Source organism: Kryptolebias marmoratus, linkage group LG19, assembly GCF_001649575.2.
Source record: "Kryptolebias marmoratus isolate JLee-2015 linkage group LG19, ASM164957v2, whole genome shotgun sequence".
Classification (NCBI taxonomy): Eukaryota; Metazoa; Chordata; class Actinopteri; order Cyprinodontiformes; family Rivulidae; genus Kryptolebias; species Kryptolebias marmoratus.
In genome coordinates, this window is record NC_051448.1 from 15,902,257 (window position 1) to 15,928,619 (window position 26,363).

Consider the following 26,363-nt stretch of genomic DNA (forward strand, 5'->3'; position numbering starts at 1 on the left):
ATGTATGTAAAACTCAGCTGTTATTCTTTCTCACCACTTCACTCTCAGCAGTGTTTTGCTTTGATTTAGAGATAGACTCACCCCAGATATCTGTGCCTTTGGGCATCTTTTGCTTCTATTGTCTGGTGCAACAGTAGATGGGGCTGCAGGCCTGTCACACCATAAAAAAGCCTTTCTTCTATCTTGTCATTTTCTTTACACTGCTGCCTGTAGACTGTTTGCATGAAATCTCTCTGGTCACTTACTGTTTTCAGTTAAAGTTTGCATTCATGATACACTGCTGGTGTCCAGTTGTTATTTCAAAACTAATATCTAAGACAAAGCAAAAGGCATACTTGTGTCTAAATGAAAACCAGGATTTTGCCGACCCTTGCTCCTCCCATTGTGACTTTACCATTTAGTCTGTTGTTATGAACCGATCTACCAATCAGCAATGCACAAAGCTCCCATTGTCTATGGCCTGAGATGGCACAGTTCCAGAAAGGGCGTAAAACTCCTGTCTGCTCTGATAGCAATCTGTAGTAAAAGCTTTTCTCCCAATCCTGACATGCAGCAACAACTCAGAGCTTAGTTTAGAAACTAAAAGGCTGGTCTAAGGTAAGTTTTGTTTCCCAGAAACAGTTTTAAATAAGGATTATGTTGGGGGTAATCTGGTCATAGGTGTGTGCCTTGGGCCAGGTGCTAAGGCTCAAGCTTTGTGCTGCGGTGGAGCTTTTTCTCTTCAAGTGGGCCCAAATCCTTTTAAGAGAGAAAATGTTGATGTTTACATCCTTGCTGTGACCCCATCTTGGCCTTTTTACTCAAGCATTCCTGCCATAGCTGTGACATCTAGCTAAGCTTAAGGACACCAGAGGGACAGTAAAAACAACACCTAATTACAGCCAAAGGGTGCCCCCCTCAGCCCTACCTCCCCGATGATAACAATTCAACCTCTTAACCCCCTTTGTGTTTCTGTATGCTTCTTTATGTAAGACTGCATTTGCGTGTCATTGTTGCAGTGCACGGATCTACAGAATAGCACCTTAAATCTCGACACTCGGATTCTGCGGTCATTTGTTCTGAAAAAAAGTCACCACATTTACCTCAGAATCAGCATTGGGCTTGGACTGAAATCCTGTTCAGATAATCAGATTTTCCACACCAAGGCATATTTTACCTGGAGGAGTATACTTACTCCTGACACATGATAATCTGATATACTGTGTACTGAAAGTGAAAAAGTCACAGTTACACAGTGTAAACAAGTCAAAACAACAACAAGGCACACACTTTTGACACTTTTAATATACCATACAATGTACTCAAATTTAGTTGTTTTGAATATTTGCCCTATTTTGAAATCCAGATGAACTTTTATTTATTATGCTTTTTTGACATAAGAGCATTTCACTACAACTAAATGGTTTATATAAACACTTCCCTGGCATAACATGAGTGACACAGTAAGTGCATTAACCAAATCTGCGTTATCAAAAATGCTGTAAGATTTGCTAGTGGAAGGCTGTTGGTGTGAGGAGAGTTCTGGCTGCAGAGTGCTGAACTTGAGAAGACAGGTCAGCACGGGTCAACTGAGTCCAGCTAAACAAACACACACTATCAAAGAGGAAATTTCCTGTTCAATCTGCAAGTTTTCACTTCACAGTTAGTGTACGTTCACAAGATGATCCTAAGGGATTTGCACAAATGAATCTCTATTCAGGGCAACTATGTTAACTGATCACCTTAATGTATATATGGCATAACAAACAGCAGAAAGATTCAAAACATGCAGCAATGCAAAGATTATAGTGTTTTAAATCCCCAATGGGGTGAATTTTCTTTCAACATTTGCGTTGTTGCTTTTTAAGCAACTCATATTTCATTGGAAGAAATACTGCAGGAATTATATTTTCATTTCACGCAAAGTTAGATCCAGCAAAAGTGCTGCACACAGCTTCGTCCCACAACAATTAACCACCGGTGAGGTTTTGGCTCTGAAGCCTTGCAACGTTTCAATTTGCTTCCCAGCCATAATTCCTCCATTCTCTTTGACTTCGTTACCTGTCAGCGTGCCAAATAAAGAACACTCTACAGAGCTACAGTATTTCTTATTTTGGCATGCACATACGTATAAGCAAACACTTGTGTGCACTTGCACATGTTGCACACACACAAACTCACCGATGACTGTTACAATAGTTTTTATGGTTGCTAAATGCTTTTGTAATTTACAGCAAGATAAAGTTGCAACTTTGCGCTGAACCAGTGTTTCCCTACAAGATGATAATCGCTTCTTGATAGAGTCATATCATCTCCAACTAGATGAGATATCAAAGCAATACGTCAGATATTTTAAAGTGGTGTTTTGTGGGAATATTGTGAAAAACAAATCATATCTTACTTGCTGTAAATTATCTTTTTGAATGACCTCAGTTTGATTTTATAGTATTTAATTCTGACCAAACCAAAGTAGGTAGATTGCTGCCATTTTAAAATAACTTCAATCCCAAAGATTTCTAAAAATGATTTCTAAAAGATTTCTATGCTGTTTTATAAATCTTTAGACCATTGTCAAATTTGCATTACACGGTTATTCTGGCATAAGTACTCTGAATATTCCTGCAGAAAGCAGTCTAGGCTGCACGTGAAGTATTACAGATAGGTGCTGCTCCCATTATTTGCACTTACAAATATTCTTATTACTCTGTGTGGATAACCATGTAATATGAAATTGACTACAATAATAAAACAGCGTGAACTGTTTTTAAAGTTTTGAGACTGGAGTTGTTCTAAGACAGCAGCAATCCTCTTTGCTCTTGGCCTTGCTCAGACCAGCTATTTCCTTGTCTATTTGGTCAAAATTAAACCTATTTCTCCAAACTGAGATTGTTCAAAAAGCCATCCACAAAAAGTAATTTATTAATTTTTTTTTTAAAAATTGAACTATTTCTTTAAACCTAATACAAACCTTATGAATGTTTAACATATAAAATGAGATATTTTTTTAAGAAAGTTAGTCACCAAATTCCTGGTGGAACAATTACATATTTAAATGGATAACAGTAATGTAAATTTTAGCAGAATGCTACAAAACAAACCCTATAGAGCTGGCTACCAGTATCACTATCGAATGACTGTCTGATGTGTAGACTACACTTTTTTTGTTTTCTTTTTCTTGGTGTAAGAGTGTCCTTGTGTCTGAGAATTTTAAAGTTAGTTTTCAGAGTTTTTGTGTATGTGATGTCACATTGCTACACCTCTTATGGCTGTGTATAAAGTTACTAAAAGTACAAGAACACATGTTCATGCTGTATTAATGTGAACAAGTATGGTTCATGCGTGGAACACTAAAAGGACCTCCCCCACCATATTGCAAAGATTTTTCATCACATGAAAACCAACAGGGGGTGGTATGCATTCAGGGCGAGTCGCTTCCATGTGCCCTGTCCACTTAAATTAGTTGGGCCTCGCATCAAGCAGCATCTGGTTCCAATATGGAGCCAGGCGGAAGGGTGGGTGCCTCAATGTGCGGCGGAAAATACAGCCTACTGTACCTTTAAATAGCCCTCAGGAGGCTAAAGATGCTGGCGCTATCGCCCTATCCCAAGATTCTTTGTATCTGGCCTTACACTTCTTCCCTTTGAAAGAGGACAAATGTACAATTAGGCAGGAATGCCTGCAATGCTGTCTTCCAAACCTATGCTGGCTTGAGCAAATGAAGGATTGAGGTTACATGCCATAAACCTCCTTCACTGTTTCGTGGTGAGATGCACCATCATAACCTAGCCAGGCTGGGTTTCTCCGGTTCTGCTGGTCGGTGTTTAGCCGCAGTTAGCCAGGTCCGGTCTCTGTCTAAGATCCTCTGTGGCACAAGTCTGCAAAGATCCCTCCTCCTCTTCTTGTTTCCCTGGACAAGAGGCACTTTAGAGCTTACCCATAATTCAAAGGTTTCCATCTCAACCATAATTCACACTGCACTCTACCCTAACTAAAGAGGCTGTCTGTGACTACGGTGATTGCATGTTTGTCAAGCGACTTGTCAGTGTAGCAGACTCTGTAGGAGGAAAAGAGTAGGATCAAAAACATGATAGCACGCTCATGCATAGGAACGTGCATGGTGCATCATCCCTCTATCATATATGAAAACAAAGGTTAAACAGCTATGGAAAAAATGAAGACACAATCAACCACTGAAAACACATGAGGTTTCGTTGGAAAAGTGATAGTGTAGAACAGTGTCCATCAACTGGTGGCCTATGGACAACTTCCAACCTCTAAGGAGACCTCTTCTGGCCAACTTGGGTGGGATGAATGATGTTCAGATTCATGAAGAGTGCAGTTTTCCAGGTCAACATTACATTTGAGGCTCTTGGAATGTGACTTTTTGTTTTGCAGACCCTGAATAAAAGGTTTATCTTCCTCTTTCCTACAAACTTTTCACACAAATATTCAAAATGAATATACATAAAAACAAACACATTTAAGTGTTCCAACAATCAAAATCATACTGGGCAACTATGTCTCTAGTTTCTCAGTGATTTGCCAACTAATTTAACAAGAAAGCTAACGTTAAATATAACTGAAATGGACAACATAAATAAATAAAATATATGCCTATCCAGAGTGTACCCTGCCTCTCCCACAATAACTGCTGCAAATAGACACCAGCTAACCCACAACCTGGAAAGGAAAAAGTGGGTACAGAAAGAGGATGGATGGATAAATTATATTAAATGTAGCATAGATTTTTGTTGATTAACCCAGGTTTAGAAATTTTGTCACAAGACAAAATGTTTTCAATATCTATTGAATGCATTGAAATTTAAAAAAGGACATCTCTTGGGAACCTGAAAATTGAAGTTCAATCATTCTCCCTTAGACTGGCTCCAGTATAAATTTTTGGCCCTGTTCATTCCATGAATACACAACATGGCAGCTCTCGTAAAATGAGATCTTGTAGCTTCAATTTTGAACAACCAAAGGGGCAAAGACCATTTATCCATTGTTTTTTTGTCAATGATCCAGTGACATTATGAAACTAACATTATTATGCTTCTTGACAATATCAGGTTTTAGACTCCTAGATGTATATAAAAAGTTTAAAGTTTGAATTTACTTACTTACATTCATCAGCCAGAAGAAGCATGGACTGTGTAATCCACTGTTTCTCTCTATCTTGCTTTATCTTAAACCATATTGACAGAGCAACTCTTCCGTGTTCAAAGTACATTTTAAAATGATTAAGATAAAAAAAGGAAGTTAAATACCAAATTTTAATTAGGCATTATATCACACAAACACAAATTAAGGCTGGCGAGTAGAGGACAGGCATAAATGTGAGCAAATCGACTTGAAACCCTTCTGGAAACCTATCAATGGGTATCTTAAACATAGCAAGTCTGTGTTTCCATTTCCAACAAGGGAGGAGAGTATGGGGCAAGCGACACAGTGGGATCAGATAAGACTGATGATGACAAGGCAGAGGGAATCGATGACAAATTTTTGACAGCTCTGGCCCATGTCTTCAGACCTGGCCGTTCTGTTGACATATAGATCACAGTACACCTCAAACACACAGATCCACTGTTAGGCCTGCAGATACTTGGGTAATGTGTGAGTGATTAGCCTGGCCAACCGCAGGAAAACAGCAGCAGAATCCAGCTCAGGGCAGAATTAATCACTTGAAATATCTGGAGATATTACGTGAAAACTTGACTCCATGTATCTCGATTTTCTCACTCACTTCTGTTGTTAAGAAATCCTCGCCCTTTAACCTTTCGTATTGGAGTGAACACACGCACAGGTCAAACATGTTGTCGCTGCTTTACTTATTGAACGTTGAGAGGGTGTCATCAACAGTGCACTGGCCAAAACAACAAAACCCTGCTTTCTCAGTGGTTATCACTTTGAAACAAGTGATAACCACAGAAAAATTTCATTAAGTTGTGACTTCCTCTCTTTTCCTTTCTTACATGAGAAGTTCAGAGGTCAAGAGGATCTGTCAGCGGTGACAGAAAGGATTATGGGTGTAGGCATTCCATTGGTGGTCATTACTGCCCTCAGTCAGCACCTGGTACTCCCCCTTCACTTTTTTCTCATCCTCCCTTCGCTCTGTCTCTTCTCTCTCGTGTCCTCTGACAGACTAAGAAGCAATTAGTGTCACATTAGTGATATCCACGGTGCAATTTGTTACTCATCCCAAAGCTGCTGCTCCTCATTAGCTTTTTTCAAAACAAAGTTAGTTTTTCTCATACCCTGTTTTATTTATTTATTTATTTTAAATCAAGTTCATATAATATTCAGGCAGTAGAAGAACAGAGCCCTTGTATAATTTATGACCAACATCTCAACTTTGTCCGCAGCTATTCAAGCTGTTACTCTACATTCCTTTTACATTACAATCACCTATCCAAATACAATACGAAAAGAGAAGGAAAAATGAGTATGAGCAGAAATGTGAGGTTTGGACCCCTGCACCAGAACCCCAGCCCAGTGGGATTCTTCACATTCCAGGCCGTGCTGGAGCTGAAGCTGGTAATAGATCTGAGCAGGCCTGCTGGGCTCAGCGCATTGTGGACTGTCCTCCTTTCCTTGGTTTTCTGCTTTGGAACAAGACAACTTCTCTCCTTGAAGGACACTTTACTGGGAACAACCTCAGGTACTGATTTTTTCCTCCCCTATGTTATAAAAACAGCACACAGAAATACATTTTATCCCTTCTTTTCTACCATCCCATGCAGCCAACTTCCCTTCATGCAGCGGTAACAGAATAGTGGGAGTTTACATCACAGCGGAGCAAGGGGCTGGGTCTCTTTGACAGTAATGCAAGGGACACTTGTTTACCTAACCTTATGGGTCACAGTGCAGTTTGGAAGGGAATGAATGACTTCATTTCAGGGTTTAAATTAAAGGGTTCCTCCTCTCTCGAACTTAAAACAGATTTGTGCATACTTTGGAATGAAGAAAAGTAGTGACTCCGTACACAGAGCTTTCTTCTCTGGCCGTAACTATAAAACAAAAAGTGGCAAAAGAACTGCAGTGATGGCATCAATGTGCAGCTCCTAAGGCTGCTGTACATTCATAAAATCACAGTATAACATTTACCATGTATACATACATATATATATATATATATATATATATATATATATATGTCACACACACACACGTAAAGCAAATCTAACGAATGCTTCACACATATAGCTGTATAATTCTTTCATTCACGCTGACATGGTGTCAGTTACTTCAACAGTTATTGGGCAACGCCATATTTGTGGGAAATTGCTACCTTATGTGCCTTTAAAAAAACCACAGGGTTTTGAATGGGACCTTTTAAAATGAGAGTAGTGTTTCATTTAGAGTTGGTGGTCATTCTGGCAATGGGATTTTTACCACCGAGGAGCACTGGAAGCATTAACACTCACACATGGCATCAAGGCCTGATGATGTGGTGATCAAGTGCTCTAGAGATGCCTGGACACCACGAGAGCGCAAATTAGAGCTCATCTCTTTAGTACTTCCCCCCCTACACCAAAATATTCAGAGCTATAGCAGCACGCTCTCCCTCTCACTACAGCCTTTCATGCTGCTTTGCTCGTCAAAGGAGAATTGATTAAAGGCTTTCTTTTTAAACAACTTCCTTTATAGGGCCATTATTTGCCAATAACCAAAGGGGAGCAGATTGAAATCAGTAGTCTAATCTGTTGTTTCCCTCTCCTTCTTATTGGTGTTTTTGTTAGAGCTCAGCAAAAAGAGCTCACCCCATTTTTCCTGTCAGTCATCAGGTTGTAATACTGGGGCTCATGGCTGTAACTTAAGACTGCTCAAGAACTCACGCATGGGTCCTTTTTCAAACAACAGAGAGAAACAAGTCACTCTCCAAACTCTCAGACAAATAAGCCATGCCACAAAGAGCCTGAAACTCTGCCGCCGAGGAAAGAAAAATGCTTTGAAGCTCCACCAGAAAAGAGGACATCTTCAATGCAGACAGTGAAATGCAAAAGTAGTAGTCTTGAAGATAACAAAAATCCTTGAATCCATTATCATGCAAAAGATATGCAACCAAAAAAGGATAAAGGATTGTTTTTTAAACTGAAAACAAGTTACGTTTCATTTTAAGTAGAAAAATCAAAGCACAAGCATGTTTAAATTCTTTCTTGGGTAACAATATGAGTTAGAAGTTAAGCTTATTTCTAAATACACAGTAAATAGATAAAATAACTAATAAAAAAAACAATATGAATGAATAAGGACTTCTGTTCTTGTGTCAGCAGAAATACCTATAGTGTCACCCTTCATCTGGGCTCTAATCAGAACACACCATCTCACTTCAACTTCAAACAATCCTGCAAACACCTGCTTGTATCTCCCCTCTGCATCTGTGTGGGTAAATACCACCCATTCTTGTTCGCTTATTTACAGACGAGACCTCTGCTAGCCACCTCTGGACAGTTATTTCTTCTGTACCCGTGCATCACGTCTCTTCTCAAAATGAAGAGCAAGAAGAGATGAAAAGCAGACTCTTGGCTCGCGGGGAGGGGGAAACCCGTTGTAAAAGAGGAGACCTTAAGGTAAGAAATGTGTGGTTTTGGAAAACAAAAATTGCATTCATCCAGGTGGTCCCAGACACCTTATCACAACAGAGGTCTCAGATTTGAGCGCCATCAAGATTGTGTTAAAAACAATGCAGAAGTATGCTCGTATCTCTCACTTTAATGATTAATCTGATCAAACCAACTTTTCATCTGTCAACGCCAATGTTCTGTGATCTCTTTCGACTCGTCATCTAGACAAGTAATAACAAGAAGTGTTGTGTCTCACAGCAGCCTCACAATCACCTTCATAAACTGAGGCGCCTGGCCTCAAAGAGTGTTGCTTTAAACAGTAGACATACTACATGACTGTAATGGCTAATGTTCTGCAAGATTCTTTGCAAGAAAAGCTCTTATAGTTGGCAACAGAGGCTGACTGATATGGTGTTTTCAATGACAGATGCCTACTTTCAGAAAAAGGGACAGCCAATGGCTCACACAACCTAATATTTATCACTTACTTTTTGGCAACAGGCAATATTTTTACCTGTGTGTCTGTATGTGGGGCACAACAAGTTTGTCTGTCCAATAACATAATCTCTGTTATGTTAATAATGAAGAACTGTACAGATTTGAATGAAACTCTCAGAAAGTAATCACTAGATGCACACCTACAGCTTTGGAAACAACCCGATTCAAGAAACTGACCTTAGTAAACACAAAATGGCTACAACTCATTCAGTTTTACAAACATTGAGCTAAACCTTGGTGTGTTGGTAGCTGAGAGTCATTCCTAACGCATATTCTGAGCTTTAACTGATCGCACAAGATCTTTGTTTAAAACTTTGCTAATAATTATTGGAGTCAAGTCTGTCTGTCTGATAGCAAAATATCTCATGAACCATAGAATTTAATAAAACTGTAAGCACTTATTGAATTCACATCTAAAACTGATTAGCTTTTGGAGTCAATCTAATTCAATCCAATTCTAAGCTAATTACCTTAGAAAACACAAAACAATGCTACATCTCAGTCAGTTTTACAAATATTGAGCTAAAGTTTGGTGTGGTAGTAGCTGAGAGTCATTCCTAATATAGACTTCAACCGCTCGGGATTACTCAACATCTTTAACTAAAACTATGACATCACTGTTCACTGTTATAGTCAACCCTTTTTGTCTATTAGTAAAATCTCTTGTGAATTTCTGATTAAATTCAAATGAGAACCTAAAAAAGTAATTATTGAATGTACATCTACAACAAATTAAATGTAAAAATTATAAAAATCAGCCCAAATATTTAGTCAGCTAATCAATCTGTCTGCCTCTGTTTGTCAACATTGTAAAAAATCTGTTAAAGGTCAAATAGTGTGACTAAAACTTTAAGCTTATGTTTTATTGGAGATTACACTGCTTTGACAGAAGTCTTTCTTTAAGTTGCTGTGAGGCTATTTTTAAACACATCATTCATAGAACTGGGAGCTGCTCCTAACAGCATTTTTAGCACCCACTTTTGCATTATGGCTTGGTTTGGCAGCTTAGTATTCATATTTTTACAACATCCTGCGCAGGCTCTGGTCTCACTCACCTTTGCCTGCTTCATGCCACTCTATCCAACATGTCCTCCCTGCTTCACCACTTGACTGAACAGAAATGAAAACCTTTGAGCCTACTGTGTCACTGGGGAGCAAGATGGGACTTTTCCCCCCAAAGTGCTGCTTTCAGCTTTGATTTCAAGTGTCAAAGCACCATCCAGTTTTCAACTAGGAACCACAGATGACTTTTCTGGTGGTGAAACAAAGCTGGCTTTTGTGCCTCAGTTCTGGGAGACTGTTCACTTCTTGTCATGTACATGTGAAATTAATTAGGAGGAAATACTAAAACACTTGGGTGGAAATTGCTTTTCACCAGATGTTCTACATATGAGGATCAATTTAGTGTTCTTAGCATAGCAAAATGACCATACAGCATCCTTTGCTTGCCTCTTTGATGAAAGCCAATCTGTCAGTCAAGGCACATAAAAAGAAGTTCGGGTTATATGCTACTGTTTGTTCCACTTTATGGAGTCTTAGGTAATGTGATTATTTAACCAGGTTAGAAAAATACAATGTTTCATTCTGGGCTAAGATTTGACATGCTTACAAGAGGCCCAGTGTTCCTCAGTGATCCATGCATAAACCAACGAGTGGGCTTTTTCTTGTCCCTCGCACCAAACGCAAAGAGGCCAAATAATCACAGATAAATCACTGTCGGATGTGAGATAGCCATCATAACAGAGGTGTTTAGGTAACTCTGCAGCTAACATCTCATATGACACGCATATGTTTCAGTTTGTTTTGGAAAAGAACCAGGCTTCACACACATCTGTTTGTGGCGCTGTGGCAAAACTCCACAACTTGGATCTAAAATGCACAGCGTGCAATGACAAGGCAAGAGTAAGGATGAATTAGGAGATCAGAAACTCATTCCTTGCTAGCATTGCCAGCTCTGCTGCAATGTCAAAGATGCATTAGCAACACGGAAACAGCTCTCATCTGCTTCAAGACAGTTTGACAAATTTTACCCTTAATGCGAAAAGGCACAAAAAATAGTATATTTAGTCATCTGCTCTTATTGGAACTGACAAAACAGCCTTATCTCCAGTTTTCACAATTTATTTGATCATCGTTCTTATTTTCCTTTTTACTGTATGAGAGTACTTTGCTAAAAAATACAGCAGCTCTCTCCATAGCTTCTGTTGCTCGGTATAAATTCAGCAGAATCCAAGCCATCTGAAGTCTGTTTATCACATTACAAATGACACATAATGGTAATCTGGCATGTGATGAGAGAACGTGAATTACAGACAGGCAGCATGAAACGGGTATTAACCTTCATTTGATTTTCTTTAAGGAGGACATTTAATTTAAGGCTGCATTTTGTCTACCTGATTATTCATTACAGTAAGCTTGCCTATAACAGTACGAAACAGGATAAACAGAGGAAACCGCCAATTAAATCACATTCCAGGGAAGATTGGGGGCCTTACTGTATACAGAACAGTTAGTTTAGTGGCATAAATATTTACACAAACTGCCACGAATTAAGACAAATGTTACCAGGAAGTAGTCTACATTGTGAGAGGCCAAAGCAAGGGTTTGTCTAAATTTATTGGTGTCTGTTGAAAGCTAATTTTTTTTAAAACTCTTTTTCAAACTGTATGTAAAGACGACAACTGAAGCAGCTCTGAGTTCTGTAAATCATCCCTCTAACGTGTTTTTCTTTTCTTTCAAATGGTCAGAGCTTAATGTGACATAAACATTAATTCTCCTTTGACATTTACAGCAAATTCTAACATGGATCATGCATCACGAGCAGAAACAGAGAAAAGGAGAGACAGAGATGGGCGGAGATTTGAATAGTTGCATCAGACTGGCCCTAGTAGAAGTTAAAGATATATACTGCGTGCCCAGGGAGTGGATGTCAGTTAAATGTTTATACAGCTGCTAGGAAGATTATTATTATCATGAAACCACACAGCTATAATGTCATTCTGTGGATGCCAGAGTACAATCAGGTCCTCCCTATAGCCTACCAGCCTTCTCTCTGCCTCTGTCAGACAAGCTCACTGTTCTGCTCCCTCAAGGCTGCATGTCTGGGGTCGGACACGGCACAACGCCATGATAATCAAATGTGACAAAGAAATGGGTTTGCACCAGACTAAATTCAGCTAGTGTGTAAATTTTCCTACAGCTGTATATGAAGAAGCAATGAATGTTTATTTAATACTACACTGCCCAGCCAAAGGGGAAAAAGGCATGCCCTCTGATATTTTATTGGACCACCTTTAACTTTGATTATGACATATATTCATCATGAATGTTTTAATAGATGGGTTAGAACACTGTCACAAAATGTTATTTGATTCAAAGTTATTTTTTTTTTCTTTTTTTGGCTAAAAGCTTGAATTAATTAAAGGCCTTGCATTCTTCGAAGGAATGTATATTGCCTACCGCCTTTCAAATCAGAAGCTAAGATCATATTTTATGATGAGAAATGACAGCTATAACTGTTTTGGTTAAACCTTGAAAATAACATTGTGCACAGTCTCATGCAATATTGCGAGATATTGTGTGATCTGTTAGAGCTCAAAGTACGTGTTGTGAATGCTGCTTCAAATCTTGTCTGTGATCTTTCTGTGTGGAGTTTGCATGGTCTCACTGTAAGTGTGGGGGATTCTCTGGGTACTCCAGTTTCCTCCTAAAGTCCAAAAACATGCACATTAGGTTAAGTGGTGAATCTAAATTGCCCTAGGTGTTTGTCCCTGTGATAGGCTAAAGAACCTGACCAGGGTATCCCACCTCTCACCTGATGAATTGCCGGCCACTTGATTTTTTTTACCTCACATATTAACAATGTAACGGTTTAAATTGTCTCTCTTTATTGGTCTACTTTTTGCTGGTTGCAAAAACCCAGAATTCAATGAAACTGCACCCAAAGTTTACCTATTTTCTCACAATTTTGAGTGACCACGGGGTCTAGAACAGTCACAGCCCAGTGAGATTCTAGTTTTAACCTCCTGAGACCCATGTTCTCATATGGGGACTTTGGCTTCTCTGCACCATTGTCGTTCTATTTAACCTAGGCTTTGTCCACATGGAAACACAGGGTTTTCAAAATCATATATATATATATATATTTTTTAAATCTATGTAAAAATGGCACCATTCCTATAAATGTATTCATCCACATGGCAAACCTGTATGTGGTGCTATAATGCTGCTCCAGAAATACTTCCAAAACAGGAAACAAGACATGGAGCACGCACACAAAACTCACAAGCTGGATACAAACTGTAAACATCAAACCCAAAGTTTTCTCCCTCTTCCCCGTCTAGTTCTCCTTCATTGTGGTGTGCGTTATTGCTCATCAGCCTTCTTTGCTAATTAAAGTAACAGTCTACATAAGTTTTGCTGTAGTTGAACCACTAGGTTCTGTAGCACAAACACAATCACAGAATCTGCCATTATTGTTGTTGTTATATCTGAAGCGCCTGGGTTGTAGAGTAGGTTAGAAGTGGTGCTATGACATTATTGGTTTTACAAGATTGTTTTGATACTGTCTGAATGCAAGCGGGGAATTTTGAGATTTTTTTCACACTGGAACCCGTTGTCAAAATCTTGGGTCTCGTAATAAGTGTGGTTCAAAGCTGAAACACAAAAAAACATTTGCATATTCACAAAATGCCGTTCCCATGTGGATGGCGCCTTAAACTCGCCCTTAATGAGTGCACTTGCTTTGAATTCTTTTTGTTTTTACTTTTTGTTTTACACTTTAATTTTTGAATCACTATTTGTTTAAAACCAAAGCTTGTTTTTTTATGTCTTTGAGGTCCTACTAATTGAAATAACTAGGGGAACCTAAAAGGGGCACCAAGCAGGAGCTCGAGTCTGGGGGGTGGTTAACCCGAGTTTGAGGTGTGAACAAATGAACCTTATTTGCAATGACACAACATATTTAAAGTATTACGGACTTTCAAGGAAACAAGAAACATACAGAACGCAGAGGGACTTGTCTTTATGATTCTCTTTGGCTATTTCAATGACAGACAATGAGCAGTGACTAATTAAAACATTTTAACCTAAAAAAAGTTAACTTTTGTACAAAAAACTAATTTGATTAGCATACCATTACACACGCTTAAAAATTCTTGAACGATATTAGTGTCTGCTGTGACTTTTACACCAGAAAAAAACATTGTAATGTTTACTGGCTTTAAGTGAGAATGGAAATGTTTCATTCCTGCAGGGAGTTAAAAATAATTTTTAGAACCGAAATCTAACTATGATACAAGTGTGTCTACCTATCAGTATCATGTTTGCCTATATGTATATGTTTACAGTTTTTAAGAGGTAAATATTTGAGTGAAAATGAACCCTAGTACATTTAGCTGTTCGTGTACTGACCTTGCTCTGTGGGATATGAGATGGTAAGCTTTGTGTAACCTTCACCATATCTCACATAAAAGCAATATCCAACGTCATTCAGTGGCCTAATCTCATCTCGTGAAGCTAAAATGGTTTATGCGAAAGCGAGGAGCATTTGAAGCGACACTGTGTGTTATTACTTATGGCTTCACACCACAGATGAAGCACACAAAGAGTGTTGCTCTTTCATCTTGTACAATATGTGATTAAAAAGGCTGTCAAGTTTTGTTTAACTGTGAAGGGCGCAACACTTTCATCACTGCGTTTCTATGTGTCATATTGGTTTCCAGGACATTTATAGGGCCTCAAACTGCAAACGAGACACTTTTATTTCAAACTGCAGTTAAAATGCATACACATATCAACGTGTTTAAAACTGAGAAGCAGCACCACTGAGGGCTTAAAAAGCAATTTATGACTCCAACCAAGTATGGCGTTAGAACCACATAAACAACTATTAATTGAAACCATCTTTGCTGACAATGTCAGGCCCTGATCCTGTTTTATGTATGGCTACTTCCGAAGTGTTTCCCTTCCTTCCTTAGCCTGTAAACAGCTGCTTGTGCTTAAGTAGTAAAATGTAAATCTTGACGTTGGCTGTTTACATAGTCCAAGCTTCTAATCATGCAGACATATAATTGAGTGATGCGTAGTATCTTTACGAGTACAGCTACATTCAAAGGCCAGATCCCTGTATTTAAGCTTTTCTTTCATTCTCTTTTTACAATTGAAGTGATTGCATTTCATTCCAACTAGCATGCTAAGACCAGGCATACTTTGTAAGTCAGTGTTGATTTTGCTTTTTTTTGTTCTCTTACTATTTTATAGGGATTTTAGACTTCATTTGTGCCTAAAACTGACTTTGTTTTGTGCAGTTTTCTGACACAGAACATGATAAAGAAATTAGAGTTTAAATATAGATTTGTTTTTTTTGTTTGTTTGGAGATGCCTTTATAAAAAAACAAACAAAGTCCTTTTATGATTATCAAAATTATCACTATACCAATTCCGTTGATAATTACAAACTTTAGCTCTGGAAAAAGGAGAAACCATGACTGCCTGATCAAAGCGTTATTGTCCTTTTATTTATACCAGAAATTAAAACATAAACGAATAAACAGAGAGCCAATTTCCCAAATTATTCACAGCTTCTTGTCAGCGACCAACCTCAGCGCAGCTCTCAACATTTGAACCATGCAAGCAAGGTTTGAACCGTCTCTTGTGATCTCTGAGAGCCCATATAATCTAGAGGTGGACTTGTTGCTCAAATTAGTGGGTAGAGAAGTGTGCCACATGTTCAGTATCCATAAATATTGACTCTGGCTTTCTAGCTGCCCATCTTTGACCTTGGTGGGTTTCCATTTTGGGACAAACCTATACGAAATGTGTCCCATTTGGCCACAGTCTCTTTCATGCATCTTGCGCACGTGCTCAACTTAGTCCAACAGTCGTGCTTCTGCTGTCAAGCACATGTGGATTGATGAAGATTTTATTGGTTTCTAAATTAAAAAGACACGTTTGCTCAACAGCTGAATTAGAAGTGAGTCACAGCAACACACTGCTTCTTGGCTTCAAGACATATCTCTGAAGATTATCTTGCAGTAGGCCTCTTACAGTGTGCAAAGACTGCATTTGGCTCAAGGCAGAGGAATGTAGGTCTTGTGTCTAGCCAAGCAACTGTTAACAGCAGGTGAAAGGCTAATGGTTGGATCTGCAGTGTCATCTCAGGAGCTTTGTCTGCCCACTGACTCGGGAATGTATGTGCTGACATGAGAAGTCTTCATCATCTTCATCTACAACAGCATAAACACATACACAGAGAACATACAGTGGCATACAGAGAAATATGGAACAATGAGCTGTCTCTTCTCCTCTTCAAGATTTAAGTATAAGTTGAAATTAAAGGCCGAGCATTTCTCAAAGGAAAACTACTGAGTTTTGATGGCTAATGTCAATGTCAATGTGACGTTAATGTGTTTCAAATGTATAACTAATGATTACTTTCTGAGAGTTTCACTAAAATCCATCCAGTGCAGGGCTCAAAGAATGTGATATTTATGCATATTTATGGTTTCACATTAGTATTCTTTTGGTTACTGCAGAGGAATTTCCCAAGGTGAAGAATGTTTGGAGTATACTGTACAGGTAAAAAGAGCTGTTATTCATCTAATTTACAAAAATGTGTCAGACAGGATAGGTCCTGTGTGTTTTAATGTGCACGCTGTGCCTTTTTGTTTGCTATTTTCTTCCATCTGTCATAAAAAGTTAATAAATTACAATGACGTGCCTCAGAAAAGGTCTGAGAGAGAAAAAGATGGCACAAAGAAGAACCACTGCACAGGTACAGTGATTCAGCATGGTCTGAGAAATTTTAATTTTGTTGTTCCTAAATATAGACTGGAAGCTTCAAGGGTTGGGTCAGAGACTGACTATATTGTTCCTTAGTGTTGGAACAAGAATACCAATTTATCTGATAACAATAGTCTAAAGTTAAATGACTGTTATGAGGATGTCCAGATGCTCAACAGTATATTTCAACCCACATGTGGGATCACAGAGTCTATGAATAAAATGCAAAGGAATAACAAATTATTTAGATTCTTACTTGAATCTGCAAAAAGCAAAAGAAAAAAGAACTTTTAAGACAAAAAACCCCCTCTTTTTAGGAATATTATAGAAATATGTGCCTGATATAACTTTGCATTTAGAAAATTGTACAGCACATGTGTTTGTAAAAAGGTAATTTTAACTGAATAATGTTCCCTTCTTATAAATACTGGGAAAACATAACAGCATCTAGAAATATTAGCAGTAAATGTTTTTAAATTACTGTTTTAGAGGCCAAGAAAGTCCTGCAATGTTTGACTCAACTTTTGAATTGTAAGCTGTGAGTTTCAAACTATTCAGATATCATGCACACACACACCAAAAAAAAACCTTCATGTTTGGTCTGTTCAGGGTCAAGAGAGCGTATTTCTACAGTCAATGGAAGAGAAGTGAGGTAGTTCCTGGATAGGTTTATTACAGGGCAAGTCTAAGAACTACACTCAAACTCACTCATGGTCACTGAAGAATCACCACTTTACCTAATACGCATGTTTTTAGACTTTGGAAAGAAGCTGGAACACCAGAATAAACTGACAGATGTGAACTCCAGGGAAAGGCCTACACAGCCAAGATTTGAAACGGAGAACTTCTTGCTGTAAAGTTACAGTAGTAACCACTGTTCCACCATGCAGCCTACAAGCCAGTGATTGCTGGAGGGAAATAATAATGATGGCAGTGATGGGCTCGCACTCTCTGGCAAACTTAGAATTTATCCTCTTCGAAAATTCCCACATCCCCCGAGCAGAATGTTCACTTACGCCTCTGATAGGATATCTCTACCTGCCCTTTCTGGTCTCAAGACTTTCACTCTGTTGTGCTGTCCTTTCAATCAGCATGTAATTGGATCAGTGGCAGCAATTTGATAAGGGTGATGTATCTGACTCAAAACAATGATATATGCAGTGTCAGAGTCGTGTGATCTCACACAGTCCTTCAGCAGCCTTGGTTAGACACATTTTTCAGTGCTGGCCTGAATAAAGCTGTGAAACAAAAACACATATACACATACATACAGTGCATTAAGTGTATATATACAGTTTGTCGTGCACTCAGTACAAACACATCCCCAATAACTGAAACTACGTACAAGCGTACAAATGCAGAAAGAAAGAGAGCATCAAATAAATTCCTCTCTTCTAATCCTCACTTGTATAATTAAAGATGCTCACAGTTTCTGTGTGAGGCTTTACCCTCCAATTTAGAGCATCTAAGTGTCGTGCAGCTTTTACATGCTTCACTGGCAACAACACAGAACCAACCGTCACTGCCAACAGATTAACGTGGAACAAAAGATAATCTTTACTCAAGATCTTTTGAAGTGAGGTTTTGTGGAAAGGTTATAAACAGTTAATATCTTACCTGTTGTAGACAGTTCTTTGAACGACCTCAGTTTAGAGAAACAGAGTTTAATTCTGACCAGACTGACAAGCTAACTGTGACTCTGAGTAACCCAAAACCAAAGTTTATTGCTGTTGTCATAAAGCAATCTATAAAATTCATAGTAGTCAGCACTGTTTCAGAAACCTTTACACCACCATCAATTTTAAAATGTATGGTTGTTCTAGCAGAAATGTTATGACATTCTTCTCGGAAGTGCCACAGACTGCGGCAGAAATGCCACAGCTAGCTGCTGCTGGTGCTATTTGGGCTCACAAATAATCACAGAATTCTTTGTAAATAACTGTTTAACGTGGAACTGAATGAGATTTAAATGTATATAAAATAGGGTTCACATGAACCGCTCAGAGGATTTTTAATTTGGAGTTTAGATGGCAGCAGTCCACTTTGGTCTTGGCCTCCCTCAGACTAGCTGACAGCTTGTCAGGTCAACTGAGGTTACTCAACGAACTATCAACAACAGGTGAAGAAAGTATGTCACTGGGCTGTGACTGTCAGTGACTAGAGCATTGACGAGGGAGTCTCCAAAATGCCTTGAAATGTTTGTGGGAGTTCTCAAATCCTAGTTAATGAAAACATCAGGCATTAATGTCCAGGTCTAAAAACCACACTGATGATCAATAATGATTATTAAAACACCGATCCAAATCTGCCAGGTTGCATCAGGAAGGTCATCCGGCGTAAAACAATTGCCAAATCTTTCATGGGAGTTTGCACGCTGTGGTGACATCTGCAGAAGGAAGCAGCCGAAAGAAAAACAGCAGTTTTACAAGCTGTGCAAATGAAAATAGGCCAAAAATTGACCATTCTGAATTGATTGCACAGCTTGCTGGTCACAAACAGTCACAGTCCAGCAAATCCAGCAAATAAGACGTTATTTGTTCATAACCTTTCTACAGAACAAAAGATCAGAACTTTCCCTTTAATGGATGAAATGTAGTGGAATTATATTAAATGGAACACATTGAACAGAATGCATATGTTCAATTAAAGACTGGTCTAGCTGATTCTAGTAAATAAATAAGAGGTAATCAGAAAAGCAAAATAAAAATGCATATTGGATTCAGCCCTTTAAAGAGCAGTAAAACAAAGTGCATAGATTTAATCGTGCTCATTGTTACTCAAGTAATGGTATGAACCTAAGTACCTTCCTGTATTTTAATTACTAAGAGGATGATCTGGGATTATCCCTTATAAAATGTTTTTGTACTGAAACAAGACAAAGATATCTTGTGATCTCTGTAGGATTTAATCTACTGCTATCTTTGAAAAAAAACAACAACATTGGAGTTTTTGCCAAAACACAGCCGCCTGCCACACAATCTTCACCTAATGGAAGTCACTAAAAGGAATCAATGAGGCCTTTTTTATGGAGATGACCCAAACATTAATGCCATCAACTACATCCCACAGGCTAAAAACAGCAGCAAAGGTTTGCAACCCTCATCAGCCTCTGATGAGCATCTACTGTACAACCCAAGTGATTTCTCACGCTGATTACAATCAACATGATTGGTAAAGGTTTTATGTTAAAAAGAGACTTTTAACAAATGCATCTTTTATCGAAACCTGCTTGTTTGGCTTTTATATTTTAATATACAGTTTATAGGGGGATTTATGCAACCAGGTCTGTCAGATGTTATTAAACTCTTGTAAACAAGAAGAAAATGAAAAGAATAATCACGCCAAAAGACCAAATCAGCCCCAGTAGCAGGCATACTCTCACTCTTAACGGTATAGATGAGGAGGTGACAGTTGATTAGCAGCAACTAATCCCTTAAAACCACACAAAAAAACTATTATGTAATTATTCCAAAAATGTTTGGTCAAACTGACATAAATCCATCACACCATGCTGTTAATGTTGGGTTTAAGCATTCATCAAACATCTTATTGCCATTCCTGCTCATAGAAACGAACAAATATGTTGATTTTTATTTAACTTTATTTGAAATAGAACAGCAGATTCTCACTTATTTTCCAGTATTGTGAAGGCTTATTCCCTAGTCAAAACTATGTGAAAAATTTGCAATTTGTGTTTCATTTTGACATCATGAAAACCCGTTTTAGTCTTTTGGAGTCTCGGGAGTAAAAGCGCACACATGGAGGTGGTGTATAGTGGAGGGATGATTGACAGCTTGTTTTAGTGACATCATTGTAGGACAAAAAGAGTCGCAGGGGGAAGAGAAGGCACCAATCAATTGGACGGTGTGGCACTCAGACGCGCGCTCTCCCACTCGCAGCAACAACCTCCACAGGAGAGACACTTCAGTGCGCTTTTCTCTCCAAACCATCCAGCTCCGCTCGTTTTTGTTTTTAATTTTAAATCTCAGCCTGTACTTTTTTTTTTATTCTTTATTACTTTAAAATGTGCAGTCAGAAGTCTTTACACTTTGTTCGGTTACGCGTAGCCGCTTCCTCATAGACTTCTTTTTTCCTTTTCTTTCTTTCTTTCTCTCTGTCTTTCTTTCTTACTTTCTTTCTCTCCGTACTGACCCAAAACCTAACCCGACTTGTTGCAGCTGGTGAGAATATGTGCGAGAAGCGATCGGAGAAGGGTACGGGCTGTTTTTGGTCCCCCGGGGAGAAGCAACTTGGATTAAACACGAGTTAATGTGGAATTTATCGGAGCTTAAAGGTGGAACGACGACCGGACACAGCGCTTTCTCGTCAGGTAATATTAATAATAGTAATAATAAAATTGATGGATTTTTATAAGACTATCACTTTCAAAAGTTGTAACATGCCTTATGGAGGAAAAGTTAACTTTACAAGTGGCAGTGGGCTCTTATTTTTTTCTTTTCTTTCCTTATTATAATTACAAGGTGTGTGCGTAAAAGTTAAAGCCTCTCCCTCTGTTAAACTGTGGGAGAAACATGAGAGAACCTGGTGAAAAGTTAGTGGAAGTTATGTCACTCAGATGAGTTTTTTTTATGTTTTTTGATGTGCTGTCCCGGTATACATCTGGCCCTGCACGTCAGATCTAACACCTGCGAGCCTCTTGAAGTAACTCAATCCCTTTTGATTACATGAGCCTCTGGAGCGCAGTCTGATTGTACTGCTGCTGTGTTTTCTACTCTCCCCACAACTCCGATCTCCACCACCACTCTACCCAACACTAAGCTCANAGGTTTCTTTAATACTTCTTGTGATCTTCTCCACAGACTTTTTGCTCCCCCCCCCCCGAAATACTTTGATTTTTGTCTCATTTTTAACCCTTCCCTCTTTCATTACTATCTCACCTTGATATCTTCATGTTTGGGTTCATGTTGAGCCCAAAACTTCTGTTAAGACGCGCAGTTTAGCCGCTGGGGTTGTGTTTTTTTCCCCTCCCTGTTCAAAGTGAAGAGGTGTCTCCCCTTTTTAACCTGCTCCTGACTGTATGAGAGGGAGTGGAGGAGAGAGAGGGGGGTCCACACCACACAGTTTGGGAAACGCTCCAGTGAAACCCCCGTGATGTGACCACCTCATGTCAATACATTCAGCGCCAGTGTATTGACGCGAACCCAACTTTCTCCGCAGGGACTGACTGATCATGGTCGCCGTGGTCCGATCTCTCATGGTACTGCTGCTCGCTCAGGTGCTGCTGGAAGGTGCTGCGGGACTCATCCCCGAGGTGGGCCGGAGGAAATACAGCGAGTCGGGGAAGCAGAGCCCGGAGCAGTCGGAGAGCTTCCTCAGAGACTTCGAGGTTCGGCTTCTCAACATGTTCGGCCTGAAGCGCAGGCCAACCCCCAGCAAGCAGGCCGTGGTGCCGCAGTACATGGTGGACCTTTACCGCATGCACTCCGCCAACGGAGACCACAGTGCCAAGCGACCCAAGAGCATGGGGAAGCACGCAGAAAGAGCCGCCAGCAAGGCCAACACGATTAGAAGCTTTCACCATGAAGGTGCGTATTAGTGACATACCTTTCCATGCGCTCTCAGACAACCCAAACCTATATTTAAACGTGACTCAGTGCGTCAAGACTGAACTTCAGTCTTCAGTGTTTTATGAAAGTTTAGTCATTTGATGACACGCGTCCAATATTTGTAGCTCCTAAAAAAAGTGCTTAAAAACTCAAAGTGGCACGGGGTTTACAAACAAGCGTCACATGATGCGCAATTAAATTAACTCTTGTGTGTAGACGGGTTTTATGAAAAACATCCCTCCGGAGCAACTGTCACAGGGTTCAAAAACACGAGGGGCGGCGGTGTCCCTGGGGTAATTTGTTTCTTAATAATTGATGGTGTTTGCGTGGGCTCTGAAAACAGTTTTTCCAGACACGCACCACGGGAGGAGGATAAAGGGCGGTGTGCCTTTGCGCAGGTGATAGACGTCATCCTGTAACTTAAAAAAAAACACAAAAAAAAAACAACACCCGGCGTTCGGGCGACACACACACTATGACGAAGTCAGTCGTGTCACACTGAGTCATTTTTAACAAGACTGAAATGAGTTCTTGGTAACGCAGAGGGAGGAGTAGCTTTCTTTTTCTTTTTTTCTTTTCTCAGTGATGTGCGCCATTACGCACGTTCCAGTTTGGAAAACACGCGGTGATTGTTGAATTAAGTCCATTTGACAGCATATGCTCAGATGAGTATGAAGGTTTATAAACTCAAGACAGTAACTGACCAAATAAACACTGTGTTTAAACTCTAATGAAGCAGGTTTTTTGACACAGAAAACAATAATTTTAAGAGAAAACACCTAAACATTGAGACACTTTTGTATAAATGCTGCTGCACATGAATATAGGCCTATATATATATATATTTTTTTTTGTTTAAAAACTTCTAATTCCAATTTAGTCTATAGCAGGGCTGTATCTACCATTTAATGTCATATGATCCTAGTAGCAGTTTTTGCAACATATAAGTTACTGAGTCCATTGGGGCAGTGCACAGAGTCCACATACAGAGTCCTGTGTTTGACTGGAGAAGTTTCCATCAGGGGTGAGTCAGAGGGGTGGCTGTGTGGCTGCTTGGGTGCTCTCCAAAGGGTCTAGTGCAATGACACCAAGTGGCTACACTGACACACTACAAACAGTCCTGGTCTGAGCAGCAGGGCTGAGTGACTGCTCCCAGCCCACTGCTGGAAACGGCCCTCAGCTAACACACCTTGACACATCACAAATGTCTTCAAACTGTATTTACATAGGTTGCCCTGGCTCGTTTCATCCTGTGCAAACAGCTGTGTAGTTACCAGTCTTCCAATATCATGTCATGTGACGTGCAAGTGATTGTTGCTCCGTGTAATAAGTGTGTATCTACAGATGTAAATGCAGCACATCAAAGCAAACGGCTTGGATCATTTTGTCTCATCTGCTGGCTGATATTCATTTTGCTTGGACAATTAGTTTCACCGCTATCGGTTTTCAAGAATAATCATTACCCATGCCAAATAGAACATTTCCACTATTACAGAGAGAAGAAGCTGTCAGAGACAGATCCCTGATGAATGACCCAACATTAGCCTTTATCTATTGTTTTGGCATGCAGCATTAAAAGAAATTAGGAATGTTGATGCGCTCACATCTGCGGTTCACACTTTTTCAACATGCCTAAGCTTGTTCGCGCAGCAGGTCCTTAAAGAAAAGAAAGACGGGAGGTTGAGAATACTGTTGCAGAAAGAAACAGAGAAAACAGTGACGGAGAAGTAGACAAAAAGAAAAGAGGATTTGGGGCTAAGAGAAAAGAGGGAAAATAGGATTTGGGTACCGATGAAGGGTAGAAAGAGCAGGATTGGGTACAGGGGAGGGGGAATGAGAGATAGGGGGTTTTCCCACATCAAATGAGAAGTGATGGGTCTAATTGAGGTCTTTGTGTCTCTGGAAGGGGGGGTTAGGATGAGATTGTGGAATTTCCTAAATGGCTCCTTTGAAAAGATAAGAGTTTGAGGTTTGTGTTACTTTGGCGCAGCATACAAATTAAATTGGGTGTCTATACATTGTCTGTGATCATAAAGTAAAAGTTCAAAGTGGGGCCGCCTCAAAGAAAATTGCAGCTTTTACTAACACTTCTGCCATTTCTGCCACACAGGGGATTACCAATGCATTTTAAGTTCATTTGTTATTTTCATATGCCTACAGAGATGTATATGAGTACCAGAAGATGGTATTTTAACAATTCTAGTTCTAGTCATGAACCATTTGTTCATAGATTGTTTTGAAAATAAGTGTCTGATGTCTTTGTAATTCGTTTTAAAAAGTTATAAACACCACGCTGCAAAATATTTTAGGGTGTTCTGCCAAGAATGATGTGACACCTGGCATTTGTTCAATACCTTTTCTATTGATTTCGGTATTTCTCTGCTGTACATTTGATTAGACTTCAGTGTGTGCAGTGATGGAAATAGTGTGCAGCAGCCAAATGAGGCATATGAAGGCAGGCTGATGGATCTGTTTGATTTTATCAGTAGATGGAAGTGAACCGCTTTCATCCTTTGACATTTAACCAGGTGATTTCAAGAGCCTGACACTAATGACGGTATTACATCATTTGGAGTATTTGCCTGTGATTACACTGAGTCATACATGCAAAGGCTTGATATACTGCATTTTATCTGCTTGACAATGGTCCACACCCACTTTCTATGACCACGTGGCAACTTGGCTGGCTGCACAGAAAACAAAAACTGTGAACAAAAGCAGCTATTTTCCGATTGATCTGTTAAGCCAACACCTATTTTAATCACGTTTTGTTTTTGCATTCTTGTGCTATGCATAAACACTTTGATATGTCACTGGCATTCTAGCATCTTAAAGTATGGATGTCTCTTTTGTTTCTTGTAGAGTCCATGGAGGCCCTAACAAGCCTGAAAGGCAAGACGATCCAGCAGTTCTACTTTAACCTGACTTCCGTCCCTAATGAGGAGCTCATCACTTCTGCGGAGCTTCGCATTTACAGAGATCAGGTCATGGGAGCTCCAACTCCCAACAACAGCAGCACTGGTGAGAGTGTTCCCGTCGGTGGCTTCCATCGTATTAACATTTACGAGATATTCAGAGTTCCTGCCACTGATGGCACTGAACCTCTGGTACGCCTGCTGGACACCCGCCTGGTGCAGGACTCTTTGAGCCGCTGGGAGAGCTTTGACGTGAGTCCTGCTGTGTCTCAGTGGACCTCAGGGAAAGGCCACAATCATGGCTTCATGGTGGAAGTGCTTCACCCAGAAGAAAAGAAGACAGACTCTCAACATGCCCAGAGACGTAATAGGCACGTCAGGGTGAGCCGGTCCCTGCATGCGGACCAGGACTCGTGGCCTCAGGCACGGCCCTTGTTGGTGACATATGGCCATGATGGCCGTGGGGACTCAGTGCTCCATACACGGGAAAAAAGACAGGCAGCACTCCGCAAACAGCGCAGGAAGCACCAGCATAAGGCAAGCTGTAAAAGGCATGCCTTGTATGTAGACTTCAGTGATGTGGGATGGAATGAGTGGATAGTGGCACCCCCTGGCTACCATGCCTTTTATTGCCACGGGGAATGTCCTTTCCCTTTAGCGGACCACCTCAATGTCACCAATCATGCCATTGTGCAGACACTTGTCAACTCAGTCAACTCAAACATCCCCAAAGCGTGTTGTGTGCCCACTGAACTCAGCCCCATTTCTCTGCTCTATCTGGACGAATATCAAAAAGTCATTCTAAAAAACTACCAGGACATGGTGGTGGAGGGATGTGGCTGCCAGTGAAAAACCGACAGTGTGGATAGAAAGAGTGAGCACGCAAGACAGACTGAAAACTGTTTTTGGTTGCTATGAACACCCGGTTTCCCAACAAAGACGTTTATTTATATGAAAGATACACAAAACAGAGCTATTGTGGAATAAGAAAAAAAAACTATATATGAATATATTTATGTCTACTTAAAAGTTGGGAAAAATAAATGTTTTAATCAAAA

General features: G+C 39.7%; 1 protein-coding gene across 2 annotated transcripts; it reads left to right on the forward strand.

The window, feature by feature from the left end:
* Positions 1-20,664: 20,664 nt before the first annotated feature.
* On the forward strand, positions 20,665-26,363 carry bmp2b (bone morphogenetic protein 2b). 2 transcript variants are annotated; one of them, XM_017408990.3, is made up of 3 exons: positions 20,665-21,153; positions 22,002-22,369; positions 25,253-26,363. In XM_017408990.3, exons 2-3 carry the CDS (start codon positions 22,015-22,017, stop codon positions 26,152-26,154), a joined length of 1,257 nt encoding a protein of 418 aa, XP_017264479.1. In that variant the 5' UTR covers positions 20,665-21,153; positions 22,002-22,014; the 3' UTR covers positions 26,155-26,363. The 2 variants fall into 2 exon arrangements, with proteins under 2 accessions (XP_017264479.1, XP_037837591.1); XM_037981663.1 differs by having other exon boundaries at positions 22,060-22,369.

Excerpts from the sequence above, each read along its gene's own strand:
- bmp2b (XM_017408990.3), top strand. The coding sequence starts at position 22,015 with ATGGTCGCCGTGGTCCGATCTCTCATGGTACTGCTGCTCGCTCAGGTG. Across the intron at positions 22,370-25,252 it reads TAGAAGCTTTCACCATGAAG|AGTCCATGGAGGCCCTAACA; the intron begins GTGCGTATTAGT and ends TGTTTCTTGTAG.